The 26,445-nt window shown below is 41.9% G+C and overlaps 3 protein-coding genes across 8 annotated transcripts; 1 reads left to right on the top strand and 2 right to left on the bottom strand.

Moving 5' to 3' along the window:
• Window positions 1-829: 829 nt before the first annotated feature.
• ehd1a (EH-domain containing 1a) lies at window positions 830-12,679 on the bottom strand. Its single transcript, XM_088386485.1, has 6 exons — window positions 11,923-12,679; window positions 8,369-8,466; window positions 4,772-5,013; window positions 3,635-3,805; window positions 2,732-2,896; window positions 830-2,314 (listed from the first exon to the last, which is right to left on the bottom strand). Exons 1-6 carry the CDS (start codon window positions 12,309-12,311, stop codon window positions 1,781-1,783), a joined length of 1,599 nt encoding a protein of 532 aa, XP_088242611.1. The 5' UTR covers window positions 12,312-12,679; the 3' UTR covers window positions 830-1,780.
• A 3,048-nt stretch (window positions 12,680-15,727) lies between these two features.
• ubxn1 (UBX domain protein 1) lies at window positions 15,728-19,455 on the top strand. Of its 4 annotated transcripts, none has more exons than XM_088386508.1 (10): window positions 15,728-16,062; window positions 16,529-16,593; window positions 16,677-16,730; window positions 16,806-16,924; window positions 17,080-17,161; window positions 17,679-17,870; window positions 17,945-17,996; window positions 18,072-18,188; window positions 18,641-18,824; window positions 18,918-19,455. In XM_088386508.1, exons 2-10 carry the CDS (start codon window positions 16,535-16,537, stop codon window positions 18,956-18,958), a joined length of 900 nt encoding a protein of 299 aa, XP_088242634.1. In that variant the 5' UTR covers window positions 15,728-16,062; window positions 16,529-16,534; the 3' UTR covers window positions 18,959-19,455. The 4 variants fall into 4 exon arrangements, with proteins under 4 accessions (XP_088242634.1, XP_088242641.1, XP_088242624.1 ...); XM_088386515.1 differs by having other exon boundaries at window positions 15,728-16,122; XM_088386498.1 differs by having other exon boundaries at window positions 15,729-16,058.
• On the bottom strand, window positions 19,456-26,210 carry LOC148404592 (pre-mRNA-processing factor 39). 3 transcript variants are annotated; one of them, XM_088386452.1, is made up of 15 exons: window positions 26,104-26,210; window positions 25,242-25,477; window positions 24,988-25,113; window positions 24,768-24,886; window positions 24,282-24,449; window positions 24,035-24,215; window positions 23,850-23,954; window positions 23,062-23,182; window positions 22,812-22,984; window positions 22,477-22,600; window positions 22,104-22,375; window positions 21,275-21,459; window positions 21,094-21,168; window positions 20,157-20,334; window positions 19,456-20,078 (listed from the first exon to the last, which is right to left on the bottom strand). In XM_088386452.1, the coding sequence occupies exons 1-15, from the start codon at window positions 26,153-26,155 to the stop codon at window positions 20,007-20,009; spliced, it is 2,187 nt and encodes a 728-aa protein (XP_088242578.1). In that variant the 5' UTR covers window positions 26,156-26,210; the 3' UTR covers window positions 19,456-20,006. The 3 variants fall into 3 exon arrangements, with proteins under 3 accessions (XP_088242578.1, XP_088242587.1, XP_088242595.1); XM_088386461.1 differs by having other exon boundaries at window positions 20,157-20,331; XM_088386469.1 differs by lacking the exon at window positions 26,104-26,210 and adding an exon at window positions 25,894-25,991.
• Between the last annotated feature and the right edge of the window lie 235 nt (window positions 26,211-26,445).

Below are 26,445 nucleotides of genomic sequence, written 5' to 3'. Positions count from 1 at the left end.
TCTAAATATGATCTCATTTCCAGAAACTGAAAACAAAATCATTAGGGATTAAGTGATTCAACTTTGTCCAATAATAGGCCTTCCTGTGGGTTCTTCTAGTGAATGAGGCATAGATGACGCATTCGTTGTTTTTATGAATAGGCGCTTTTCTGCTCCTACGCTTGTACTGTAATGTGCTGACACAATTTGGCCAACAGAGGGCAGTTGATATCATGAAGCGGGGTCACCAAGCCTGGCGGCTTGATGTGGCACTGGTTAGCACGTCCACCTCGCAGTTAGGAGGATGCCGGGTCGATTCCACCTCTGACCCTCCCTGTGTGGAGTTTGCATGTTTTCCCCGTCCCCGCGTGGGTCACCAACCCTTTGGAAATTGAAAGCAACTTCTTGGATACTACTACTACTGATTGAGGTTAAGAGCCGCCAATTTGATGCACACTTCTGAAATAAATGCTCAAAGTACCTTTCATAATAGTATACGTCATCACCTGCTACGAGAAGACACTAATCATGTGTGATGAGTTGTCAAAATAATTAGGAAACAAATATAGTAAATATCAATAAGAAGCATTGTTTCGAACTCTGCCAGTGTTTATGTCTTTGATTAATAACTTTGAGATGTATACAGACAGATCTCAGTTCCTACATTGGAAATGATGACGTAAAATGGGACGTGTCGTAAAATCAAAAATATTCGAATGAAATACAGAAAAATGTACAACAATCAAACAAACAAAAATACAGCACAATGATGATTGTTCCTTTATGTGTCAACTTGTCAGGGTTGCCCTTCCATAAAGCAAATATTGAACAAAACCTTCGCAGTCAGGAGTCAAATGATAAACATTCCTTTTATTTATCTGGCAAAATAACAAAAATGGAAGCATTTGGAGTCAACACCAGGAAATACAAAAATATAGATGAAATGATTTATTTCCTCTTTCTCCAAATTATATTATTTGGATCATCAAATGATCAAATGATGTTGACTATATACTGTATACTAGGACATCTTTTTCACATAGGTGTAAATTTAGGTTCAACATCCCGCTACCCAATGAATTGGTTCGGGATGTAGCAACTTTCTCTCATGTGGATAATCACTCCACTCTCCCCCTCCTAATTTACTTATTGAGTACAGCTCTGGAAAAAATTCAGTGACCACTGCAAAATTATCACTTTTTGGTACTTATAGGTAAGTTTGAGTGAAATGAATATTTGTTTTATTATGTAAACTACTAATAACTCCCAAATTCAAAATCCAAATATTCATTTTGAGCTGTGATTCTTTTGTGCTCTTGAGGTACAAAGGCTCTCTCAGGGTATGTGAGACAATCTCTGATTAAAAAGTTCAAACTACATTGTGTGACCGTGGCTTGATTTCTTTTTAATCAGTACAGTGAAGGGCTGCATTTAATCTTTTATATTGGTTGACGTATTTTGAAAAAAAAAAATATTCAGGCACTATTTTCACGCAAACGTATTTACAGTGCAGTAAATGTTTGTCATTGTGGTTGTAGCTGAAGAGCCCCGAATGCATGCATTGGTGTGGCACTTGCTTGTTTGATTAGTTTGAGTACCACTAATTTAGAGAATTTATTTGCAGAAAATGAAACAAAAAAATAAGAAAATAACCAGTGTTTTTTGGTCTCTTAATTTTTCCTCCAGAGCTGCATTTTTTCACACGATAATTTCTCTTCTAATTCACAAGAAACCAACCTCCCCCCCCCTCCCCCCCAGTCACTCTCTGGCGTGCGGAGAGTCCCAAACAGAAAGTGAAGGTCTAATCCTGCAGTGCGGTCACGCGCTTGGATGGGGGCACTAGGTGGTCGGGCAGCGTGGCGGGCAGCTCGTGGCCCTCCAGCTTGACTTTGATTAAGTGGTTGGCCAGAGCGAACTCCTCGTTGTCGAGGAGGCCGTCTCTGTCCACGTCTGCCAGCTTCCAGATCTTTCCCAGCACCGTGTTGGGCAGTTTGGACTTGAGCATCTCCTTCTTGGCGGCGGCGCCGGAAACTTTGCCATTGATGGGCGAGAGCGTGTAAAAGATCTCGTCGTACGAGGGCTTGTCGCGGTTCACCACCCACTCCAGGTCGTCGATGCCCTCGCCGGCCCCCTCGCCGTAACCGTGGCCGAAGGGGCCGCTCATGGTTCCCTCAAAGGCACCGCCCTTGACTGAGTTGCTGGGCAGCGCCGCCTCCTCCTGGCGCACCAAGGCCATGAGGCGGGCGATGTCGTTGGCCAGCATGTCTTCCACCGCTTCCAGCAGCTTGGGCTTCATGGCGGCAAACTTGGAGAAGTCCTGAGCATTGAGCATCTCCTAAAAACAGAAAACAGGAATTGGGGATAGAAATAGATTAGTCTTTCAGTGGTAGAGCACAAGCAGGATTTCCTGGCAAACCAGGAAAAATAAATTTGGTCCACATCCTGGAGGGCAATGTCGGGAAAGAGGTGAAGATGACCGGGTACGATTCCAGTCAAACCTCGGTTCACAAACAAATTCTGTGCCGCTATGTGAGCGGTTTTAGCATCCATGCACAATGCTCTCTTGTTTCTCTCATCAAAAACATTTTAATAATATTGAAAAATCAATTAACAGGTGAGTCAGCTCAAAAAAGTTAGATTGTTTTTCTCCATGTTGCTCCAAAATTGTGTTCAAGTACAGGTCAGTAAAGATGTTAAAATCAGTATCGAGCAGTCTAACACACTATATGGTTATCCGTCATTTCCACCTTACCTGCATCTTAGCAAGGTTGGGGAAGTCTCCAGGTGAGATTTGGTGCTCCTTCTCCACCTTCAAGTAGATCTCGCCCAAGTTGGCAATCAGCTCTTTCTTCTTCGAGTCCTTTCCAAACACACTCGGCATTTCCTTCTTGAGTGAGCAGATAATGTAGGCGTGAACCTGAAAAATAATTTTTTTAAAAATCACATATTGTCACCGTAATGTCCCGTAACATTGTCTTTGAGTTTTACACACTATTTACTAATTTTAAGTGTCAAATCTATTAATTCTCTTGGACACACGAGGTTACATTTGAGTCAAAAGTACCTAAGCATGCACCGATTCATTTCTGCCTATTGAAACTTGCTGGTTAGCTTCTCATTTTCTTTGTTCCACCAGCACACCCTCAACCCGTGGAGCCTATCATTTTTTTTATTTGAATTTCCTGAAAAGTAGTCAATGTATATGTAATAATTCCGCCTGAAAGCGACCATGTTTTCTTTATAGAAAGGTAAAACAGAAAGACTATGGATACAACAGTGGGGAGATCCACTACATGAGTCGTATCAAAAATTCTGACAATATCATTTAATCACACATTTATTATTGTGGGTAATTTGGACAAATGTATTAATTGACAAAACAAAAAAAAAAGTCAGTCGCCGGGTTTACGTGCAAACTCTGTCGTTCCGGTCAAAAATCCGTGGTCAATTATTTACATGCCGTGATTAAGTCCTTTCTGCAGTTTACATGCGCCACTACATTTTAATCTGAACAACGACTTGACATGCACAGATGTTCTATACTACTTGGCTTAATTAGTGCCACTGGACTTGGCTAATTGTGGGCAAGAGACTGAGTACACTTTACTTTTCATGTGACCGCATAGGGGCATGAAGTGATTTTAAAAGCCTTAACCTTTGCGAGACGTGCTCGTTTGATGAGGTCATTGAGTTTTCGTAAAGCAGCATTGCGGGGCAAGGACTGGATGTCCGTGAAGAGGTCCTGCTCCTCGGCCTCAAATAACTTCCTGTTGTCCGGTACCAGCAGGGGTTGGGCCCAAAACGAGCCGATGTACACACGCACCACCTGGGGGGAGGTGGCGACACGTTGACATGAGCAGGCTCACTCGCATCAGTGACAGTGATGACACAGCAATGTGGGTTGAAAGAATAAACAGACAGTAAAAGTGCATTTGTGAAATGTAAACAGCCGCATGAGGTAGGGTGTGAGGAAAGAAAAAACAGTGAGACACTTCAAATCCTTTAACGCACATTCTTGCAGGCTGCAAAGTCAGTGAATAATTGTCCACATGACCCTGTAGGATCTATTTATGACTTTTGTCCAAGTTCAAACATTAACTTGGCGAGAGTATGTCATGTGGCACCAAACGTTTTATTCCACAAATACAAAATTGGTCAAAATACCGTGTTAAGCGATGTTATTGTTACAAAAAAGTTGACTTGCCTTTTTCTTTAAATTAACATTTAAACTGCTATACAAGCGCTGGGCCGAAGACCCGTACTGAGCTGGGGAAATAAATAAATACGCAGCTCCTTCCTCATGGAAACGGGTAAAAATGAAGACTCTGATTCTCATTGAACACTTTCAACCTGAAACCAGTCACCTAATATGACAAGTTGATACCAAGGAACACGGCTGATTGTTGTGTTAAGAGATTGCATGCATTTGGCTCGTCCTGTTAAACCTGTTTTAAGGGTTCGTTGTCCGTCTTGAACGGAAAAGTAGTTAAAAAAAAAATCTTGACTTAATAAATGGTTAAATAAAAAATGTCAATGGGAATTATGTATAATATTGTGATGAGATTTGAGGGGGGGGGGGAGACTACAAGAATTCATTAGTAATCAAACACCCAACAAAAAGGAGCAATAATATATATGATACATGGAAGTACTGTGCAAAAAACAAAGCAGTTTATAATAATGTCTAAATACTGTATATGTGGCAAATACTGATTGATGTATGCAGCCTTGTATAAAGTATCTAAAGTGGAGCAAATGTTAACACTAATGATTCACAATCAGTTGTATGTACCTCAGGCGTGTTGATGATTTTTCCCAGGGACCACATCAGTGCACCGTAGACCCTCATCAGCTGCTGGGTGCTGATCTGGTCGGCCTTGTTCAGAACCACGCGCATTTTGTCCTCGTGGTTTTTGAGCGCGCGGATCACCTCGGAGAACTCGTCGGAGATGTCCAGCTTGTGGGCGTCGAACAGCAGGATGATGCGGTCCACGCGCTCCGCAAACCATTCCAACACGGCGGCAAAGTCGTACCCTGCAGGCGGAAGGAACACGTGGTGGTGAGGAGTTCACGTTTATTTTTCATGCCCTGTTGTGTGATTTTGTGCCACAATTCTTTTACGTACACACACATGGCTTGTAGCCAACTGTGTTTTCACATCCGCTTCCACGGAGGAACTAATACAGGAAAATTTGGTTCTTTGCTCAAGCGTTTTGACACTTAGTAGTACATCCAGAAGTTTCATTACCTCAAAATGAGAGTTCATGCATTCTTTCCAAGCACATGAATTAAGTCAATTACAATACACCATCAAGAGAAACTATATACATGGAAGAATTTACAGATGTCGATGATAAGAATTTAGTTTACTGCATACACAATACGCATTTATGAGTGGACATATGAACATCAGTGTTAATGTATATGCAGTATAAGTAAGTCAAGTGAGTTGTGTGCTACTATTGTTTCGGTTGAATCTTAGACAACAGACTGATAAAATTAAGTTAACAGCTCGCTAGTTTTCTACAGTAGGTGAATTCTCTAAACTTTCCAACTAACAAATGTCATCTTTGTTTATATTTAAAGACAAGATGCAGAGAGTTCCCAAGGTCAGCAGCACCTCAAAGTGAACTGAATATTTAAATCAGTTTTAAATTGATGTCTTACAAGCCATCGGATTGTTTTAAAAGGCCATCGCTGATGTTAAATGACGAATATTGGCGCTGATAATCGATATGTCCCTATTCAACATTTGAAATGTTTGTAATTTCTACATATTAATTGGTTGTCATAGCGGTTAAGAATGTAAACAAGTTACTTTTAAAAAAAAAAAATCAATTTGAAAGGCTAACTCTGGAAGGAATTATTTGCAGTTCAACCGTTTTACATTTGATTCAAAACACAAACATATTAGAGCTCGACCAGTCTTCAAAAACTGACAATGTCCGTCCGACCTCAGCGGTTCCACTGAATCCTTATCTTTATTGACGAGAAGTGGGTGGGAAGAATTACAGAATAGATTTGATTGAAGGCGTGTCATCGGATCTCTGCGAATTTATCTCACTGGGGCCCAATCTGCAATCAGCATCGCATATCTGCTGCGCACGCATTCCTTCCTACCCTTTGTTTGCGTCGGCGCATGTGCGCGTAAAGGCAGAGGAGAGAGCGCGGCACTGGACAGGCGGAGGCCAGGAGGGAAAGAATGAGATAACAGGGGCCATTAAAGAACTAAAGGAGCCAGTGACAGTGAGTGAGGGCACGTGAAAATACATTTCCCTGTCTGTGCGCCTAGCATGTGTGAGAAGAGAGAGGAGGACATGTTTCAAGATCCCTTTGGGAGACCGCGGAGGACATTTTGCTCATTCTATCTGCTTTCTATTTTTTCAACACGTCAGGAAAAGCAGGCCTGAGCGACAGCTGCACAAGCATGAGGCTCACTTATAGCCAGCCCGCATGGACAACTGCTGCTCCTTTAACATACGACGACTACACGCAGGGATGCACAAGCGCAACATGCCGACCAGCCTTATAGGGAAAGAAAGCGGGCACTCTCACAGTCAAAGCAAACATTGGTGTGTGGGAGAATGCATTTGGGAGAATTAAGTTACTCCTTCCATCAAGTCGGACCCAACAGATTCCGGAACAGACACAAAATAGTTTCCAGCCCACTCAAAATGGACAGTAACTGTCAAAGTCTGTTCTTCCTGGACTTTACAATCTGCAGGCAGACAAGTAGAGGCAGTTCCGAGTTGTGACGCTGTCGTCGGATTGAAATACTTTGTCACAGAATTGGTTCGCTTCTGCGTTGAACTTGTGACTAAACCGAAAGCTATGAAATCAATTTTGGCTTGGCCAAATCACAACAGCAATTTACATTAGTAATTTCACCATGTAATTTATGATTTACAAGATAACACTGAACACCATTTCTTGACCACACCAAAAACAACATTATATCATGATTTTTGTGCTTTGACACGTTTTCAATTCTTTCAAGGAGTCAGTGACAGGATGCCTCGTTGGACCTAAATTGCTGTCTTACGTTTTTCGAGTCCTGTAGACATTCCACCCAGCAACTGTCACTTTGACGGGGCTCCATAAAAAAACACTGCCCTCACTGTTTAACCACCATGTATACAAAATATGCGCTGCACATTGTACACACTGTATATACTAGCTGTGTGCTAATGCTCCATTACAGGGCAACAATATTAGCTTTGAGCAAGTGCTGGTACGCAAACTTCCTGTCTGGTGCCTGCTATCTGAATAGTGTTTCAAGTCTATACGCGCTTGTTTGTATATGATACAGTAGAGTACAGCATTGTATCATTGTTTATACACAAACAGGAGAAACTGGTGTGTGTAGACTAGTGTACCGCGCACCCATAGAAAGTGCATAAAAGGTTTCTCTTTTGGTAGAGTCAAGGTCACCTGAATAGGCATCACAAATTCTGTACATTTAAAACGCTGTTAGTAAGAATCGTTTTTGTTCCGTTTGTTTGCATGGCCCTTTTAAATGTCTCTTTCCTGAACTCCTCGATTCGCTCCAGCTGCAGCTTTTTTCTGCGCTGTGTCATGGGAATGATGGACTCAATAAAAAACAGATTGCATATCAGCGCACTGAGCGAGGCACGAGCACACGGGGGTGCCGACCTTCTTGTGGAAATTCACGATTCTCCGCTTTACTTCCTTTTCTCTGACGACAAAATCACTCTATCGCTGTGTGTACACTTCCTCTTGTAGCGTGCAGAAAACGGAAGACATTTTTGCAAGTCCAGTCCCACGAAAATTGTGCATGTGGCACTTTTGAAGTGAGAGTGCAGCATGTGAAAAGTGACTAAAAACGGATGCGTGGCATTTCCTCGCGTAGTGGTCGAGAACATTTATTTACTGCAGATAGCACTAGCACTGTAATTGGGGGAAAGTATTAAATGAAGCAGGCCTCAAAGGCATTTGGCGGTAGTAAGGTTAGTTATAGTTTTACTGAAGAGAAAAAAACAAGGTAATTTGAGGTGTGGCATTTCATTATTCAACTTTGATAATATTCACTGCGAAATGTGAAACTGTGAAATGACTTGATGATGTCATTAGGATGAACAGAAAGCAAACGTGGAGTGGAAAGAGAGGGCGGCCTTGAAAAATACAAGGTGGAGTGACAGAATATGAGCTAAAAGTATTGGAGATTTTTTTATTTACCTGTTTTGTTGGATTTGGGGCTCAAACTCTTTTACAAGTTGGCAATCATGAATAACTCAAACTGTCTTGAGAGGGAGCACACTTTGGGTTATATTTTCATATTTCAACTTCCTGTTTGCTTATTCATGCATGCGTTGGTCTGTGTTGTATTTGTGGGGTGTGGTGAGTAGGAAATGATGCGTATTAGCCAAACCTCGACTGATCCTCTGCTTCTCTCCTGACAGGATTCCGGGAGTGTCGATGATACTGATGCTCTCCAGGACCGGGTTGGGCAACTGGGCACACATGAACCTATTTAGGAGAAAGAGGGGGTGGGGGCATCAAGTACAGTATAAAGAGAAAGAGTAGAAAAAGAAGGAAGTGGAAAAAGAGCATGAGGCAGGATGGAAGAGGTGTGGGAAAAAAAGGTCAGTGTGCACATAAATTGAAAAGTAAATAGACAATAATGGAGTTCTGAATAACTCGTTTTCAAACTCAAACATGTGAGGAACGCCTGTCAACACGGTTTAATATTTGTCAAGCTGGATAATATTGGCACAGTTGGAACTTGGGATACAAACCACTTTGACATGAAGAGAATTTCCATTATTTATAGCTTATAACTTGCAGTCTTTTAAGAGTTCACTACAAGAACTTCACAATATTTTCTAAAACAGGTAGCCTATTGTGAAAACACCCGTCAGTAAGGCATAAATCAGAAGACAATTGACCAGATCGACTTATCCTAAGATTATTCATACCCTGGGGCCTGACTGTCTATATAATTTTTTTTTATTACTGTTCAGCCCTAGTCAGAAGAGAAGTTATAATACGCACAGGCATATGGGACAAAGTTGTGAAAACAGCCCAGAGATCTTAGAGGTCTTCGCATTCAGTCAAACTGAAGTGACACTATAAAAAAAAAAAATAAATAATAAAAAAAAAAAAAAAAAAAAAAAAAGCTCAGAGGCACTAGGTCATGAGACTGAGAAAGAAGCCTTGCTTTCACATTCATACCGAAAACACACAAAGGCATGAGCGCACACACACTCGCACCACAAACTCCAACAGAGGTCTCATACCACACAATGAAAATAGGAAAATCCAAAGAGGAATGAAAACTGAGCATGTGACATACATATGCTCTGCCGCTGTAATGCTACGCTGTTTGTTCTAGATAAGAAACACGCAGGATTTTTCCGCCCATCAGTCATAACTGCCGGCATACTTTGGAATTTTGGCTCAGGGCTTTCCATTTAGCCGTCAATCCCAATAGTTTCCACACAGAGCATGTCTGAAAAAATGAAGGGATGAGGTGGAATTCTATGAACGGCCAGCCACGGGCTCCCTGCAACTGTGCGAGATGCGTCACTCTTTACTTATGTACCAAGTGGGTGCAAGAACCTGCAGCTGCACATCTTTGCTAAAATAACACCAAGGGTTAATATCCATGTCTTGTGACTTAAGGTGAGGTTCATGCCTCACTTTTTGACCTTTGACCTTCCACTTACTTCCTGTTGACAAAGAGGAAATGGGTGTGGAGGCAGCCATCTTGGGGTACAGAATAGAAATTTGTATCATGTTTCTAGGGTCCAATCGTCTGCATGTGAGCATCTAACCATATATTTACTGACATTTGCGTCTACCTAGCATGTAGAGGAGCCCCGCTGCAAATTTGTCTCTCTACTGTTTCCAACTTTGTTTGAGGCTGTGCGTGCGTCAGATTCAGGAAAAGTGCAGAGTCAGTGTCCTGGAATTTAAGGCCAGGAGAAGGGCAGGGCGAAGCCAGACCGGTCGGTGCAAAACTTGGACTTTGCTGACTCAGCTTTTACTGATAGCGCCTCAATTTGCAGCCCCCGGCTGACTGTGTAACTACAAAGGCAGGAGGCCAAGCAATTGAAGCTTCTGTGTAAACGGCTGAGAGGCATTTAGTAGTGTCAAAGGGCTCAAAAGAAGGGGAAAGCAAAAAGACAGCCGTTGTTACCTTTGGAGTTTGAAGGAGTGAGGATCATATGACTAACTTGTGTTTCCATTCTTTATGAATAACAGTTCCTATCAAAGGTGAGCCAGCTAGTTAAAGAGTAATCATGACGACTGTTAAACAACGGAACCCTTAAATTAGCATCGTCGCTCATGGACCATATTAACATACAGGAATTAAAATTATTTGAAAACATTCCTCTTCACTTAGCAATAGGCCAAAGCAATTCCCTCTTCGCAGCTACAATGCTTTGTATCAGCCTACACATGGTTGCCAAAAGGGAGTTGCAAATTCCATTCAAAGCAAGCCACAGGTCTGTGACACTACGGGACGGCGTCCAAAGCGGTGACAAATGATGTAGAGATGGACAATGGCCTTTGTTTACACACACAATCTTATCTGGCTTCCCCTCACATCTGTAATACACTCGGACGGATGAATCGTCCACTGTGAAGTCCGGCACCGCCGCTCTTTTAAAGGTCTTATCTGAGATGCGTTATTTTGTTTATCTGAGCATGACTGATGTTGTTTGGCAGAGTGTGGAAGAAAGGGCAAACAATCTTCAAAATTGCAGGAAGGGACCGCAATGGAAAGTGGAAATACTGTCATTGGATTGCTCTTGCTTGTCCTGATACATCAACAACTATGAAGCCGTATTAATTAGCTCTGCCTGATATACTACTTTTAAATAATTAGCCCCAAAGCATGATGCTGCCACGTGTTGTAGTGGGTATGGTGTCCTTTTGGCATTTATGCCAAACAGGACTTTGGGAAAAAGTTCAACCTTGGTTTTACTGGACCATGACACACTTTTTACATATGTTTGGGATAAAACCACGTTACAAGATTGAGTTGTACACTTTTTGAAATTGTGCAACTAAAGGCTCAAGTGTCTGTATGAATGAGCTTTGACTTACCAACTACTATCTTTGGGACGCACAGGCTGAGTTAGTCTTGTTCAGAACGTGAAACAATGTCAGCCAATGACACATGTGAACCTTTAACCTGCTGGTACAACTTCATTGCACAAGACCTGCTCACAGTGGCAACAAGAAGGGAGATGGCTTCCCTACCGCTTGTGATAAGAATGTACAATTTGGAGGTACAAAACGTAAGAATCTATTGCTTGGAAACATCACCTACAAGTCTGCCTTCAGTCAAGGGGCCACTTGACAAATGTGTCAGTGTCTAAGCCAGGTGTTCAAACTGTATGTGGGCGGATACCTGACATGTTGACTGAAAAGTGGAAGGAAAATGGACCTACGTTACTTTGCCGTACATACAGGGAAATTCCTTCCATTCTATAATATACAGTGTATATTCTCAATAGGGTCATGGGTCAGCTGCAACTTATTCCAGCTGACTTTGGGTGAGAGGAAGGACGCATTCAGGCTAACAACAATTGCGACACCTACGAGCTATTCAGTATTCAGTCTTCAACTAACACGAGAGGCATGTTTTACTTTGTATAGGATGAGAACATGCAAACCCCAAACGGGAAGACAGTTATGGTTCGTATCCAGAATCCCAGAACTGAGAGGCAGACTTATTAAGCTATTGCCACAAACCAGTTTGGGAAGTGATGAAAGTGGGAAATTCACACAAACGTGACACAGCTTACAACATTGTGTAATAGCCTGTAGCTGACTGAAAAAGAGTGAAAAGGGCGTGTATGGGGGTTGGGGGGGGGGGGGGGCGTGTAGTCTTCATTGAGGATACACTATAATACTTTAGTATTTTATTATTTGGATTTGATCAGTTTTTGAAACTTGTGAGTAGATCTGTACCTGTTTAGGAAGGCGTTCCCAAATGCGTTGAGTTTGCGGAATGGCTTCTTCGGGTCGACTACCAGCGCGTTACCCGGGATCACCCCATCCTGATCACCGTGCATCACCGCGATAAACGAGTCTGTGGTCGGCTCGGGCCCGATGCGCATTCCGGGGAAGTCCTGCTCCATGAGGTGGCGAATGAAAGTGGTTTTGCCGGTGGAGTACTGTCCCACCAGCAGCACCATGGGCTTGTTGTCGAAATCGGCATCTTCGAGGGCAGGAGAGTGGAAGTCGTGGAATCGATACGTGTCCTCCAGAGGGAACAGTTTGGTCCGGTAAAGCTGCCGTAGCCCGTCCGCCACGTTCTGAAACAGCTCGGGGTCCTTTTTTAAGGTTTTCCTAAACATAGTGTATGAAAGTTATTGACACAGCTGTGTCAGAATCCCCCTTGGACGTAAACCTGGTGTAACGATGAGGCTGTTTCGCAGCGCCTTGCGGGTTGACCGTCGGAATAAAGCAATGGCTGGGCGAGGTCTGGCAAGTTTTTGTCCCCACCCTCCGCGTAGCTAGCAAGCCATACAGCGCCACACGTTCCTCCGAGGACGAGTCACTCTTCGAAGAGACACCAATTTAAATTTCTAGGATGTTTTTAAAAAAAACATACCTTTAGTTGAGAATTATATCGTAGTATTAATAGATTTTTTGTCGCTCGTTATTGCGAATAAGGTCAATAACTTAGAAGGCTTTTTTGTGACGTTCAGGTCACCTGACTTTGTACGGAAAGCGAAAATGACCATTTGACATTCTCATGTTACAATCGAAAATAATGGTCATGGAAGCTCGACTTACAATTTATTGCATTTTTTGGGGGCTAGATATTAACCACAGACTTGGGCTGTGTCAAAATGTGCACACTATTTTCTTTATAGTACACTGTTCAGGGGTTACGCCATTTTGTTTGGGTGTCCGAATATCCAGAGATTAAATTGATACATTTGTGGGCACTCAAAATTACCCACGATGCACTTAGAAAAGTAGTGATAATCGAAGTAGTGATAATCGATATTCACTCAAAAGTTGATTATAGACCACAACGCATGGAAAAGAACATACGTGAATATCAAAGCAGTAAATAATTTCATTTAATTGAAAAGATGTACAAGAAACTCAAGGAACTCTCTTCTCAAGGTTTCTCATTTCCCCGAGCTGGAGTTTTGCGTTTTTCCTTGCCCTCTTAGGAGTTTGAGATCAGGATATGTTTGAGAATATTTGCCATTTCTCACATGTCCTGAGTGTTGTTAGTCACCTAAATGTTGAACAGAGGCTGTGATTTACCGAAGTCAAATTTCTTGTTTGGAACGCTCAAACATGGCGAATAAAAACTCTTGAATCTAAAAATTTCAGCTCATGACGCATTTTATAATTGTACTTTTTTTTATGTCTTAGGTGCTACCGCTCCACACGCACACGCACGCATGCAAGCAAGAAATCTGAGGCAGACGCTAAGCACCTGATTCACCATATAAATGAACAACAAAAAAGAGAAAATGCATATTCAATGTGCTTTATTGACAGAACACGAACAAAATAGAACAAATGTGATATTTAGGATGTAGCCTAGTATGTAGGGGCTTGGGATGATAAGAGGTGACCCACCACAGATAACAGCAGCTCCACTGGAAGCCCAAGTTTTCCCATATGGAGATGCTGTTACAGCTGGTGAGACCCATAGCAGAGGAGCACAGCTGTCAGGTAGAACTTGTGAAAAAGTGAATCTGATATAACATTCATTCCATTGAGACAATGGGAGGAAAAATGCATCAGGTATTAGGAATAACAACTACACATTTTATCAAGGGTCATGTGGTTCCCATTTTCATGATTACGTTAGAATTTGCACAGAAAGAGTTACACACAGGACATGACACACAACATATAAATGTCTAAATTTTAAATTGGGAAATTCCAACATGTCTTGTGATGAGCCTCAGCTTCTTGTTTGAGTAATAACTTCCAGGCAGAAAACTGCCCACACGTGAAATAGTGCTGCCCTCTTTTGGTCACAGTGCGCTGACTGAAGAAATGATTTACTGATAATATCACAGCCCTCAAATGATAACCCGTCTCAAGCGTAATAAACCTAAAGTCAAGAACCATAGTGTCCTTGGATTTTACCCCCATTGACATTACATGTTTAATCTTATGACACCAATAAAATGAGGGATAAGAAGACAAGGGTGTGATCAAATGTAATACGTAATACATGTTTTACATGTCAGAAATGTTTTACAAAGTGAACAGAGGTGTATGATGACTGGAGTTGTGTTTCACTTCACTATGTAAATCCTTTCTGAACAGTTTTGTAGAATTTCAGTTATATGAATAGGTTTTGACCTTTAACCCTGTCCTCCAATGGAAAAAAACAGGGCAATAAAAATAATTTAAGTTGCACATTCACCCTCGTTTCCTTCATCTTGTTGTTTTATAACAAAACTGGTTTAAAACAGTTGATTAAATTACTTACATTTACTATTGACTATTGAAAAATACTTACCTCTGTTTATGGACAAATATCATGGCAGCAGGGATTTTGAGAAGTTAAGCAACTTGTTCCCTTGTCCAGCATTTAATACATTACTCAATGGTCCTTGTGAAGTTGGTCCACAACGTCTTTGTAAGAGTTGATAATGTGCGACAGAATTCATGAAGCTCACCTCAGGGTATGTAAACTACATTACAGAATACATACAAATACACCGCAAATAGGCTACAGTTTACATTTTGCAGCTCAATAAGAAAATTAACCGAATATTTTAAATATATTTCATGTGAATGCATAAGAAGTCCATACTTACAGACTAAAACAAGGAGCCTGCCGTAAGTCAAATAAACAAAAAAGGTAACAAATAAAATTATTACATTGATAAAGTCACTAAGAGTGACTACTACATGGTACAGCTGCGGAAAACGGTCCTGAAGAAAGGTGACAAAGAAGAAAAAAGAAAATGCTTGCGCATGGACTGGCGGTTCCTTAAGACAGCAAGGTGGGTGAGAAAGAAATTAATCATTACAATTACTGTAAATATGTAACAGACCCACCCTGCCCATAAAGTCAAAAAGCAAATGTCATTGTGGTCATTGTGTTTGTGCACTAACAAACATGCAATGTGATTTAAAAAAAAAAAAAAAAAAAAAGAGAGAGAGAGAGAGAAAGAAAGACCAGGCATGCAGCTTGAAGCACTTTTAGGATCATTGCTCATTATTTATTACATATCAGTAATTGTAATGAACTGATTGAGCCAGTTAAATGGAGCAACAACAAAACATAATACAGAATGTTTAGCATTTGTATGTAATGGTGACGCCAAAATTATGCTTTAAAATGGGGTTCATTGATTACCAATGGGGGGACGAATGTTTGTGGATTTTATCCGAAGTAAAAAACCTTAAAAGATTATAAAATAACCTGAATTTATCATAATTGTTTTTTAGTCAACCTTTAATTAACAAGTTATGCATAAACAAAATTCATTCACAATGGCATCATTCTAGATGAGAAATGCAACCCAAATATTTATTTGTATTATGTATTTTGTTGTTGTCAAGAACGTTCCTTTCCTTCGCAAATACTCCATTGTGGGTTTTTTTTACTTTGAAGTTCAGAACCAGGCCTTCCATCCAGCAGGCCTGCAGTAAGGGGTGGGGTGACATGTTACCTTTGTCATGTCATGCTGTCTTTGTTGCTTTGATTATATTATAATTGTATTTATTTATGTATTTATTTATTTATTGCTATAGCTGTTGATATAGACACACACACACACACACACACACACACACACACACACACACACACACACACACACACACACACACACACACACACACACACACACACACACACACACACACACACACACACCTTTGTCTCTGTCTCTCTCTCTCAACTGCCTATTTTCGCTCGGCAATTGTGGTACACAAAAGGCAACGTTAGTGTAAAAACGTCCTGACTGAGAATGGATTATTGCGTGTTCAGTTTTTTCTAATGGGGAAAATTGCTTCGGAATTCAACGGTTGCGCTTCTCCGAGGTTCTACTGTATTCCCCGTCGTAATTTTTGACCATCGTGGGCTTCCGTACCGTAGCACTGGAAGCGTGAGTAAGCTAACTCTTGTCGTTATTCACTTGTCGATGCAATAGGGGAATTAAAATAGAATAGGTGTGTGTGTTTCAACCATAAACAAGCATTGAATTAGAAATATCTTACGTGACGCTCAGATTTGTTTATTTGATCGCTGCTTTTTGGTCGCCTCTTGTATGGAAACGCTCACGTCAGCTTGGGCTCTTTGAATCCTAGCCACATCAATGCTAATTTAAGTGCCGTCTGTTATTGTGTAAGGCAGCCACGCTCAATCACGCTGTGGTAAGATAAGACTAGTCTTTGTAAGCTTTGTATGCGTCTTGTATCATCAGTTTTCAAGTTTGTTTTGAACTGAATTCCCGAGCTTCAGTTAAAAGTCGTATTCGTTCAGTTGGTCTGGCTGCATTTATTGATGACGTGACTTCCTTCAATGTGAGAGCATATGAGAAAGTGAGTCAAGAGATGAAAATGTTGTGTCTTTCAGCTGGAAATGGCAGACTTAACAACGCTTGAGAGCCTTTTGGAGATGGGCTTTGACCGGAACAGGGCGTGAGTGACAGTGGAGTTTTCTTATATTGCTTTTCTAAAGGTTAACTGAAAGAAGAAATGCTTATTTAGTCCTGTCTTTTCAGAGAGAGGGCTGTGGCCAGTACCGGGAACCAGGGGATCGAACAAGCAATGGACTGGTAAGTCGCAAACACACCAGAGCCAAGTCACAAAATGTGCAAAGTGATGGCTATTTTCATGTGTGCTTTCTTCAGGTTAATGGAGCATGAGAACGACACGGACATTGATGAGCCATATAAGCCTTCTGTTCTGGCAGCACCGGATGATGACCAGACCGGCACGCAAGACGCTTCGCTCGAGGGTACAGCCGGAGGTGCGTGGAAGTTGAAAACACAAATATAAACGGCCACTTGCATGTTCTGGTTCCAGTTGTTAAATGTGAGCAACATGCAAAACTACAAGGCTTTGTGGTATGTTCAACTTTAATTGTTTTGCCTTTTTGTTCATGAATGTATTGTCGTCTCTCAGTTGCGAGCGGAGAAGGCACACAGGTTGGTGATGCTGACAAAAAGGCCATGACAGAGGAGGAGAAACAGCAGCAAGTCAAAAGGTCAGAGTTCACAGCAGGGTTATAACAGTTTGGAATTGTTCTTTATATGTAGTTAGTTTTTAAAGCTGTTTTCTGTTTTTATTCGTTTTAGTAGTTGTTTTTTAGGTATATGGTATTTGTATGTATGAGAGAAAAGTCCAAGTATTGTGTCATAAAATCTCAATTAAGAGTAGTATTTTCTAAATTTATTATCAACGGATTATTTGTCAGGCCGATAAAACTGGCCAATATTTTCCTTTTTAAGTATAATAACCTGTGTTCTAACATGTATTTACAACGGATTATTTGTCAGGCCGATAGAACTGGCCAATATTTTCCCGGTTAAGAATAAGAACCTTAGTTCTAACATGGACAGGAGTGACATTTTATCATGCTTAATACAAATCACTATAGATGGCCATAAACTTAGCATATGATTTGCTTGCCTTTACTTTCCCAGCAATTCAATATCACCAGGAAGCGTTTTGTTTTCAATGTAGCCTCTCTCAAACTGATACCCGCTGCCTGTGTGCGTCAGACTGGAGGAGCTGATGCGACTGAAGCAGGCGGAGCGGCGAGAGCGTGAGCGTGCTGAAGAGCTGGAGAAGGAAAAGCAGCGGAGGAAGCAGGGCCAAGAGCTACAGCAGATTCGCAACAAGCTGCACGACGACGACATGAAGAAGTTGGCTGAGCTGCGGCAAAGAGAGAAGATGGAGGACAAGATGGCCAGGTAAGGTCCCTGTCAACGTTTTGGAGGAGAAAATAATGATGTCATGCTGATTGACTTTGGTTTTTCACCGCTAGGCAAAGGGTTAAAGAAAAGATAGCAAGAGACAGGGAGGAGAGAGCGCAAAAGGTAGTTGACTCTGCATTTTCTCTGTGGCAAAGCCAACAATCATGACTGGAATTGTTCTTGCCTTGTCGACCAAAGTTTGGAGGTGGAGGAACCTCAAGCACAAGTACGTCTTCAGTCCAGCCCAGCCCAGTGTCACCCACCGGTCAGGGCCCGCCCCCAACCAAGAGAGAGTACGACGAGTCCAGGATACAGGTCACTATTTTAATTTGGTTTGGTGCTTGATCCTTCATGGAATACATTTCCTGGTTCAAATTGAAATTTAAAATAGTCCTCTTTCTCACAATGTTCACTTTTTGACATCACGAGACTGGTTCTTAAGTTTTCAAAGGCATTGAATCCATGAATCTAAGATAAAAGCCTGGAATTAAAATATCATTAGTCAATTTTAAAATAATGTTAACACATAATCAGGATTTTATTATTGTAAATATCATGGGCAGCTGCATACACCAGTACGTTCACCTATCAATTACTTTTTTTTCCCCCTACCAATACTTCAACATCTCCAAAAAAATGTTATTCCTGCGTAAGTCCACTGTAGTCTCAAATGTCAAAATATATTTCTTAAAAACATGATTGCATTTTGCACCCTTTATTTTTAGAAAAGCAAGTTGACTTTTCCGCTTGTCCCGTGTTAACAATAGGTACGCCTGCTGGATGGATCCACCCTCACAGCAGTGTTTAAGGCCCAAGAGCCTCTGGCGGCAGTGCACGTTTACGTGCAGGTGAACGGCAACACGCCAGAGGGTCAGGACTTTACGCTGCTGTCCCCTTATCCTCGTCACGTTTACACTGATCTGGACATGGAGAAGCCCCTCAAAGAGCTAGGTGAGAGACATTAAGCTGTTCAGCTGCATGTTATACACTTCTGGCCATCTTTGCTGTTTCTAATCCATTTCCCCTTGATTCATCCGTGTTTAGGTTTGGTGCCTTCCGCTGTGCTGGTCGTTACCAAAAAGTGAGTTAAGGAGGAGCATTCTGCTCCATGAGCCTACCTCACCACCTCCACTACATTTACGTAAGACTGGACCAGACACCATGGCTTTAGTGTCATTTTATCAGATAGTCAACTGGACTAATAATGATGAAGGTTGAAGTTACATGATCACTCATAATATCCGCTAACAGCTCAAAAAAAAAAATGGTTGTGTGGCTGGTTGATTTCACTGGATGTTTGTTTTGAATGCAGTGACTAAAGATGTATATAGTGAATCTAGTAGGCATCTGATTGGTGTCAATAAGGTCAACACAGAAGACAAAAGTTTAACGGGAGTCCTCCCTAATCAACCTAATTGAAAAATCCATTTGCCTTTTTAAAAGGGCATTAAATTGAATTCACAATTTACTGATTTTGTGAGATTCTACTCTGCCAGTTTTTATAAGTCAGAATATAGTGACAACTTGTATGTCTGCATAATTGACTTCAAGAATTGACTTTCAATAAAGCTGACTTGGAGAATTGCTGTAGTGCTCATTTTATGTGTTGGAAAAAGGTAGGTGAGGCACATCACATACATGCAATTGAGTTTTTTTTTTTCCTACAAGCCACAAAACACTACATGTAGACGAGGTTGAACGCGTCTCTGCCTCCAATGGAGCGTTTTAAGATCCAAACACGTATATGCAGACATAAAATATTTTATGTACATCAAGGGACAAATGTGTTGCAGGACTGTTCAAAAATCCTACGTAATAGATGGCTTGTAAAGTTAGATTATAAAATAACTTTCAAACAAAACAAAGTTCATGGACAAATACAAAAATAATTCTGTTTAAAACAGCGCAACGAGGTCTAATGTGCAACGCGCGCAGTCAGTAAGTGTTCTCTGGCTGCCTTGCAACACTTTGCCTGACCACTCACACTAAGTCAATTGACAACAGTGATGAAGGCCAGGAGGCAGGATGAAGAGGAAAAGATGCTGGGAAACATTTGACGAGAACCAAACTTGATGGGACTGGTGTTTTTTTTCTTCTTCCTGTCCTGGTACCCCACTTAGTTCTTAGCAACTTTTAGCTGGGTGGATAGTATCCCTGGTTGTAGTTCCAGGTGTTTGGGTAGCCGTAACTGCCGTACTGTGGTTGCTGACAGAAGGAAAAGCAAATATATACACAACCAAAAATCAGTTGAAATCCATTTTTAATAGAGTAATTCATTCATACCTGATACCAGTTGCTGTATCCGCCATAGCCGCCGGATTGGGCGCTCACATCCATGGTCATCGCTGGGGGAGGCGGCACTGTGATTGGGACCTGGGGATCAGTGGGCGGGACTTGTGCTGAAGTGCCATCAGCTGGGGCATCATCACCTTTGATCAGCTTCTCTTGGCCCTCATCCCTGCTGGGGAATTAGAATAAGGTGGTTGTGGCCATCATTTTATCTAGCGTGAAATGATGACATCAGCAGTTACAATTAGAAAGGGCTGTACCCAAACTCAACAGTCTCTATCATCAGCAAGTAGCAACACAGACTTGTAAAGTCACAGAAAAGCACCGAAGTGGACGGCCTTGGAAACATATGCCGCTTCACAGATCAAACAACTGTTGCGACCTGTTCCATTCAAGACCTTGTTAGAACACAGTACTACAGCAATTAATCAACAGCTAACTGATTATAGAATTAATCAGTCACTATCGATTATCGACTAATCGTTTCAAGACCGAGTTCAATTTAAATGGTCCACATCCTTGTAATTTCAGCCTCTTAACAGTAAAGATTTTCAGATTTCTGTAGTTCTCCATGAAAGTGGAGTGAGTGCATTGGTCGATCGAAAAATTTTAATCAGAGATGGCTTTATATGTTCCTTTATTTTTTATGCTGACGTAGAAAATGTCTTTGCTATTCCTAGCACATCAGATTTTTTTTAGATGTTTTCTTTTTTTTTTTAAACTTTCCCAATACGGATGTTACCATGCACTGTAATGACTAGGATGTTATGGGGATCAGCTTCAACTATTAATTATTAAAATAATGATTAGTTGCGGCCATGGAGAACAGAAAGTTGTGCAAAAACGGGCTTAAGACTTTCCATCCCAAATTTCACACATTCTCCAACTTTTTGTGAATCTAACGGTTGGACTCTTCTGTCTTGTTCCTTACCCGTTTTCTGCTTCTCTCTTTGTCCCGCCCAGATCTTTGAGCAGCTTCTGGTGCTCTTCGTAGACAGACAGCACACTACACAGGATATAGAGGCAGGCTATGAACGACGGGGACAGTCGGGAATAGAAAAAAAAAAAAAAAAAAAAAAGACCCTTTTTTTACTGATGAATGAGATATTGACCTCTGGACAGAGTTGCTGTACTCTTCTACAAACTGGAGGCAGCGCTGTGAGAGGAGGATCTTGGTGCGCGGTGCGAGAGGTGCCGCCAGGGCTCGTGTCACACACTCCTGAACCGCTTCGGCCGAGGACCCTGGCTCGCTGGATGCCTCCAACTCCAGCAGGTTCAAGTGCAGTTTGTCATTACCCTGATGGTAAGAAGAACTAGGAAGCTTCAGCATCATGTATTCAGAGCACTACTGACACCTAGTGGTGTTTTGTAGGTCCTGTAGAGTTAATAAGCCATTACATATTGTTTCCATTCGAAAAATCTCACTGCACACCAGACAAAGTACACAAAGTAAAAGCAGAAGATGATTTTGATTCAAGATTTAGATTTTATTTTGATTTAACACAAATGTAATAAGTCTGCTTTCATGGAGGACTGAAGAAATCTGAGAATATTTACTTTTGAGAGGTTGAAACTAAGTATTTTTGGACAATTTTAAATGCCACAGGACGAATAATCAATTGTCACAATAATTATCCATTACTTTGGTAATCTGTGGATCATTAATTAATCATTTCACCACAAATCCCAAAGTTTGGACATTGCCTTTTATGCATTTTTTTTCCCACCTGGCTCTCCACCATCCTGCCAATTTATTTCTACAAAGAGAGGTGCGCAAGTCTGCGCTAACATTAGTTTGTGTAGAAAAATGATCACTGCGAAGCTTCATAGTAGACGTTTTCTTCTACTTTTTTTTGTGTAATTGAATAGATTGAGTTATTCAACTGTTTCGTAAAATGCCGAAAAGTGCTGCATCTTAAAGAAGTGGTACGATGCACTCACCGGACTGATCTCCAGGGCTTCCTGTAAAATGCTGCGAGCTCTGCCAGGGTTTCCGACGAGCTTCAGCAGCAGCCGAGCGAGCTTGATGGAGTAGAAGGCGTGCAAGATGGGCTTCTCTGTCGATTGGCTCACCGCCTCCTGCAGCAGAGCTTCTGACTGCTCGAGTTGGCCCGCCCTCCTCTCCAAAGCCGCCCTGTGGATACGAACCACGGCCAAACCTGGCATGTTTTTATCCAGAGCCTCCAGCACCTGCCGAGCCTCGGCCAGGTCGCCTGAAGGCGAAGACGAGGCACGATGAGAAAAGAGGGGATGCAGGCAAAAATAACAGAACCGATAACAGAACAAGAGGAAAGGTTAGCATGTTGCGTCGTACCATGTCTCTCCTCGAAGGTGGCCCTCCGCATGTGGAGGTTAGGATTGGACGGCAAGTGAAGACAGGCTCGCTTGTAGACAGCTCGAACCTCATCCACGCGGTGCGATTCCAGGTATTGAATGTACTGAACAAAGCACAAGGGTTAATGGCGAAAAATCGGATAAAACCATAGTGCATGCTCACATTCTTGTGAAATTTCAGTACAGCGTTTACACTTACAAAACTTTTGTATTCAAGTCAATTAATTATAACTTGGTAAAAATTCTGCCCACCTTGCTCCTGTCACTTTCTTTCTCAAACATTATATTGTAGTATCTCTTGTGTAGTTTTCTTACCCTGGTCCAGAATTCCTCGTAAAGAGCACAGGCTATCAGACAGCGCTCAAAGAGAACACAAAGTCTGCGGTCGTCACGGGCAACCTCGGTTTCGCCCGTTCCTTGCTCAATCTGGGCTGTCACTTCCGGTTCCTCCGTGGTCTCTTTAACATCTGTGTTCATCTTGTTTGAATCTGCACAGATGTCCCGGTATCAAACAGGATGTCAGCGGCTTCACATTTACAAAACAATACCGGTGCAATGGCATCACCTTTGTTATGGTCTTCTTCGGGGCCTTTGCTCAGCTGGGCAAGCTCCCAGTCAAGGTAGGAGTGCCAACCACGCAGCTGGATTTGATCAAGCGGCTTCACATGGAAGTAAGGACGTTTGATCTACAAATTGAATGCATCACTTTGAATGACTAATAAACTGAGGGCAGAAAAAATATTGGTTGAACTAGAAGTTGGAAAAAAAGATTTGATCTCATTGTGACCTTGTTTTATCATTTCTGCTTGGTTATTGGTGGCTATTTTCATAAAAGAAGCAAGTCAGCAGTTCTGTACACAGTTCTAGATGTTCTGATTTGACTTTAAGTGTTGGAGCTGTCTATAAGTGAATTGGTGAGCCCTATCTGACTGCTAAATCTGAGCATATTATCTGTTTTGTTTTCCAGTGTAATGGTTTTTATATGTTGACTTTAGCGTGTAGATACTCCAACTAGATACTTAATGACAACAAAAGAATGCAAAAACCAACAGAATTACGACAATGGCTTAACTTGAAAGTTAAATTTGTTCCTGACCAAGCTTGAATTGAAACACCATTCCCAATTGGAATTAATTGAAAGTTCATTCATCTTTTCAAGCCCCGCAAAACAACAAACTTCATGTCAATTGTTGCTGTTGATTATTGAACTAGGCCCTTTGGCCTCTCTAGTAAGACTGAGGAGTTGAGAAGTGTGACCAATGCTTTTTGCAGTAGCGCATCATTAACAATGGTTTATGAATGAGACGAGGTCCAATGGAGGTCCAAAAATCAAAACAAAGGGGCATGACTCACAGTGTCTTCAAAGTTCCATCTCTTGCGAACTTCATTTTCGTTCTCCTGGTAAATTTTGTCCCGGCGGAGCAGCGCTTGCTCTCTAATCCTCTGCATCAGCTCCTCCTAAGCAAAAAGAACACAGACACAACGAAGATCTCACTCATAGTGATGAGCTCAGTGCGATGTGGTGAAAAGTTCCTCACTGAGTCTATGTCTTCAGGTGTGACGGGTTCTTCCTCTCCGGGCGGCATCTCTTTTCCTTTCTCCTTGGCCTGTTCGGCACGCTCCACTTTCTGGGTCTCCCGGCATAAGGCCCTCACCTTCTCATATTCCTCCGGTGAAAGTGCTTCTTTGGGCTCATTGCTGCTCAGGTGGGTCTTGAACCTATGCCAGATGCCACGTGTAACAATAATAACTATGTCTTTCTCAATCACGACTGCCGTTTCTCACTTTTCGTAGTGCGTGTTGTAGTGCTGCGTGGGAACTTTGAGGACTCTGTCTAGCACAGCTGTGACGTTCCTCAAGTTGCCTTGCTCCTTCTCCCATTCAACATACAGATCCCACAGCCGGTCCGAGTGGAAGTCCAGGCCTGCTGCGCCAACTGCGTCCTCAAACACACTGAAAGTTGAGCATGGATATCAGTTGGACACATTTTGGATAAAAGACAGTCCAAGTAAAGGTACTGGAATTCAGCTAACAGGAACAAAATTTCACTTAAAAAAAAAAAAAAAAACCCTTTTTCCTTAATGCATATGCCACATATTTCTCCTTTAATATTCACTATAGTATTCATTTTTACAGCTGCAATAAATACAAAAAAGTCCTGACCCCTGGTAAAAGCCATAACCCCTAACCTAATAGGCACTCTGGACTCAGCATTTCAATAAATGAACGAACCAACTAGCGATAACAGAAAATACAGTCCAGTGTGTGTACCTGCGAATGCGCTTGGGCGACTCTGGCTGGTTCATGTCCAGTGTTCCCAAAAGTAGATTGATGTAGTGGATCCACAGATCGACACTCAGAGGGATTGCCTGAAGACCCTGAACACACACCTAACACAAAATACCCGATTAGCACCATAGGCTCTGAAAACCAATAAAGTACAAGACAGATAAGTTGGCTTCAAAGGTGATTTTTTTATAAATTTCTTTACCTCTGCTGCTTTGTCGTTGTTACCCGCACGACGCTCCAAATCAGCAAATTTTTTCCAATAACCATAGCAGAGTGGATAACGGCCGAGGAAGGCCATCAGGGCTCTCTGTGATGCTGCAATGTGGCCCTGACAGGAACGATGTGTTGATGTTACATGACGGAGAACCCCTCTTCATGAACCAAGATCTGTGAGGCCTAATCTGGTATTTATCAAACATGTTTTCTTTTTTTCCTTCATAAACATCAAGCTCTCACCTCTTGCTCACAGTATTGCAACAAGTCAGTCCAACTGGTGAAGTCTTGAGAGTTGTCATGTGCGGTATTCCAGAGATGTTCAAAGTCTGCTGGCATATCAACTTCCTCATCCTTTGTGGCTGGAGGCAGTGAGAAGGAAGCAGTGTCTGTGTCTGCCTCAGAGGCCGAGTTTGTGAAGCCATTCTCGTCTGACATCTCTGGAAGAGGTAACGTGGGAACCTCGGCAGCCTCCATGGCTAGAAAAGAGCATATTCATAAAACATCTCTTTAATAATTAACTTTTATGCCTGCCATTAGATCAATGTTAATTTACATTGATAACATTTTCTAACTTCCTATGCATAACTAAAAACGTCAGCATCCTACCCCGCTACATTAGCAAAAAGCGAGATTGAAATGTTTGCTCTTTTAAACTGCAACAACCGGCGTTCCCATATTGTTAGTCTGTGACTGTGACAGAAAGTGCAATCGTACTAATGGTTGCATTTAAATTAAACGCTAGTTTCACTATATCGGAAGTCCCACCCACATTTTACGCAAAGGCTGCGTGGGGGATAAGGTGGACTGTATCCCCATTTGGCACCCCCCCCCCCCCCCCCCTCGATAGATAGCTGCATTCAGAGCGAAGTAGACCTCTTATTCAGGCCCTTACTTGAAACTATTATTAAGAATTCATGAACAACGTAGCGAAAAGTGGATGAAGCACGCTTGACAAGTGGTTTTGCGCGACACGGTTGCCCCCAAACCGTGCACACATCTTACTGGGACGTTTATCTTGTACTCATGCAGAATGAACCACCACTCTAAACCTACGTCCGACACGTAACATTACTTTGACCTTATTCAACTTAGTTCAAAGTACCTGAAGGCTCTCCAAGCTCCCTATTTTCGCTCGTAACGCCGTCCGTCGCCATGATGGGAAGCCTCACTATACGTCACAAAACGGCGCCAGAAGTAGTTACTTTATTGACGTCATCAAGTGCGCCATTAATATGACTTTTTTTTTTTTTAAATTGTGAAGAACATTTCGGTCAAACGAAGAAGGAAGCATAAACAAAATACTGAAAAAGTAAACGTTGATAGACAGTTCTTTTAGTGATTGTGCCTGCCTTACACGTTGGGCACTCAGCTTCATATGCATCACGACCCTGGCGAAAGCACGCAATTTTTTATTTTTTTTTAAATTCCTCCGTAAAGATGCATT

The sequence above is a fragment of the Syngnathus floridae genome, chromosome 1, assembly GCF_059516105.1.
Source record: "Syngnathus floridae isolate MCC-2025c chromosome 1, RoL_Sflo_1.0, whole genome shotgun sequence".
Taxonomy (NCBI): Eukaryota; Metazoa; Chordata; class Actinopteri; order Syngnathiformes; family Syngnathidae; genus Syngnathus; species Syngnathus floridae.
This window is presented reverse-complemented; position numbering and strand designations above follow the sequence as displayed.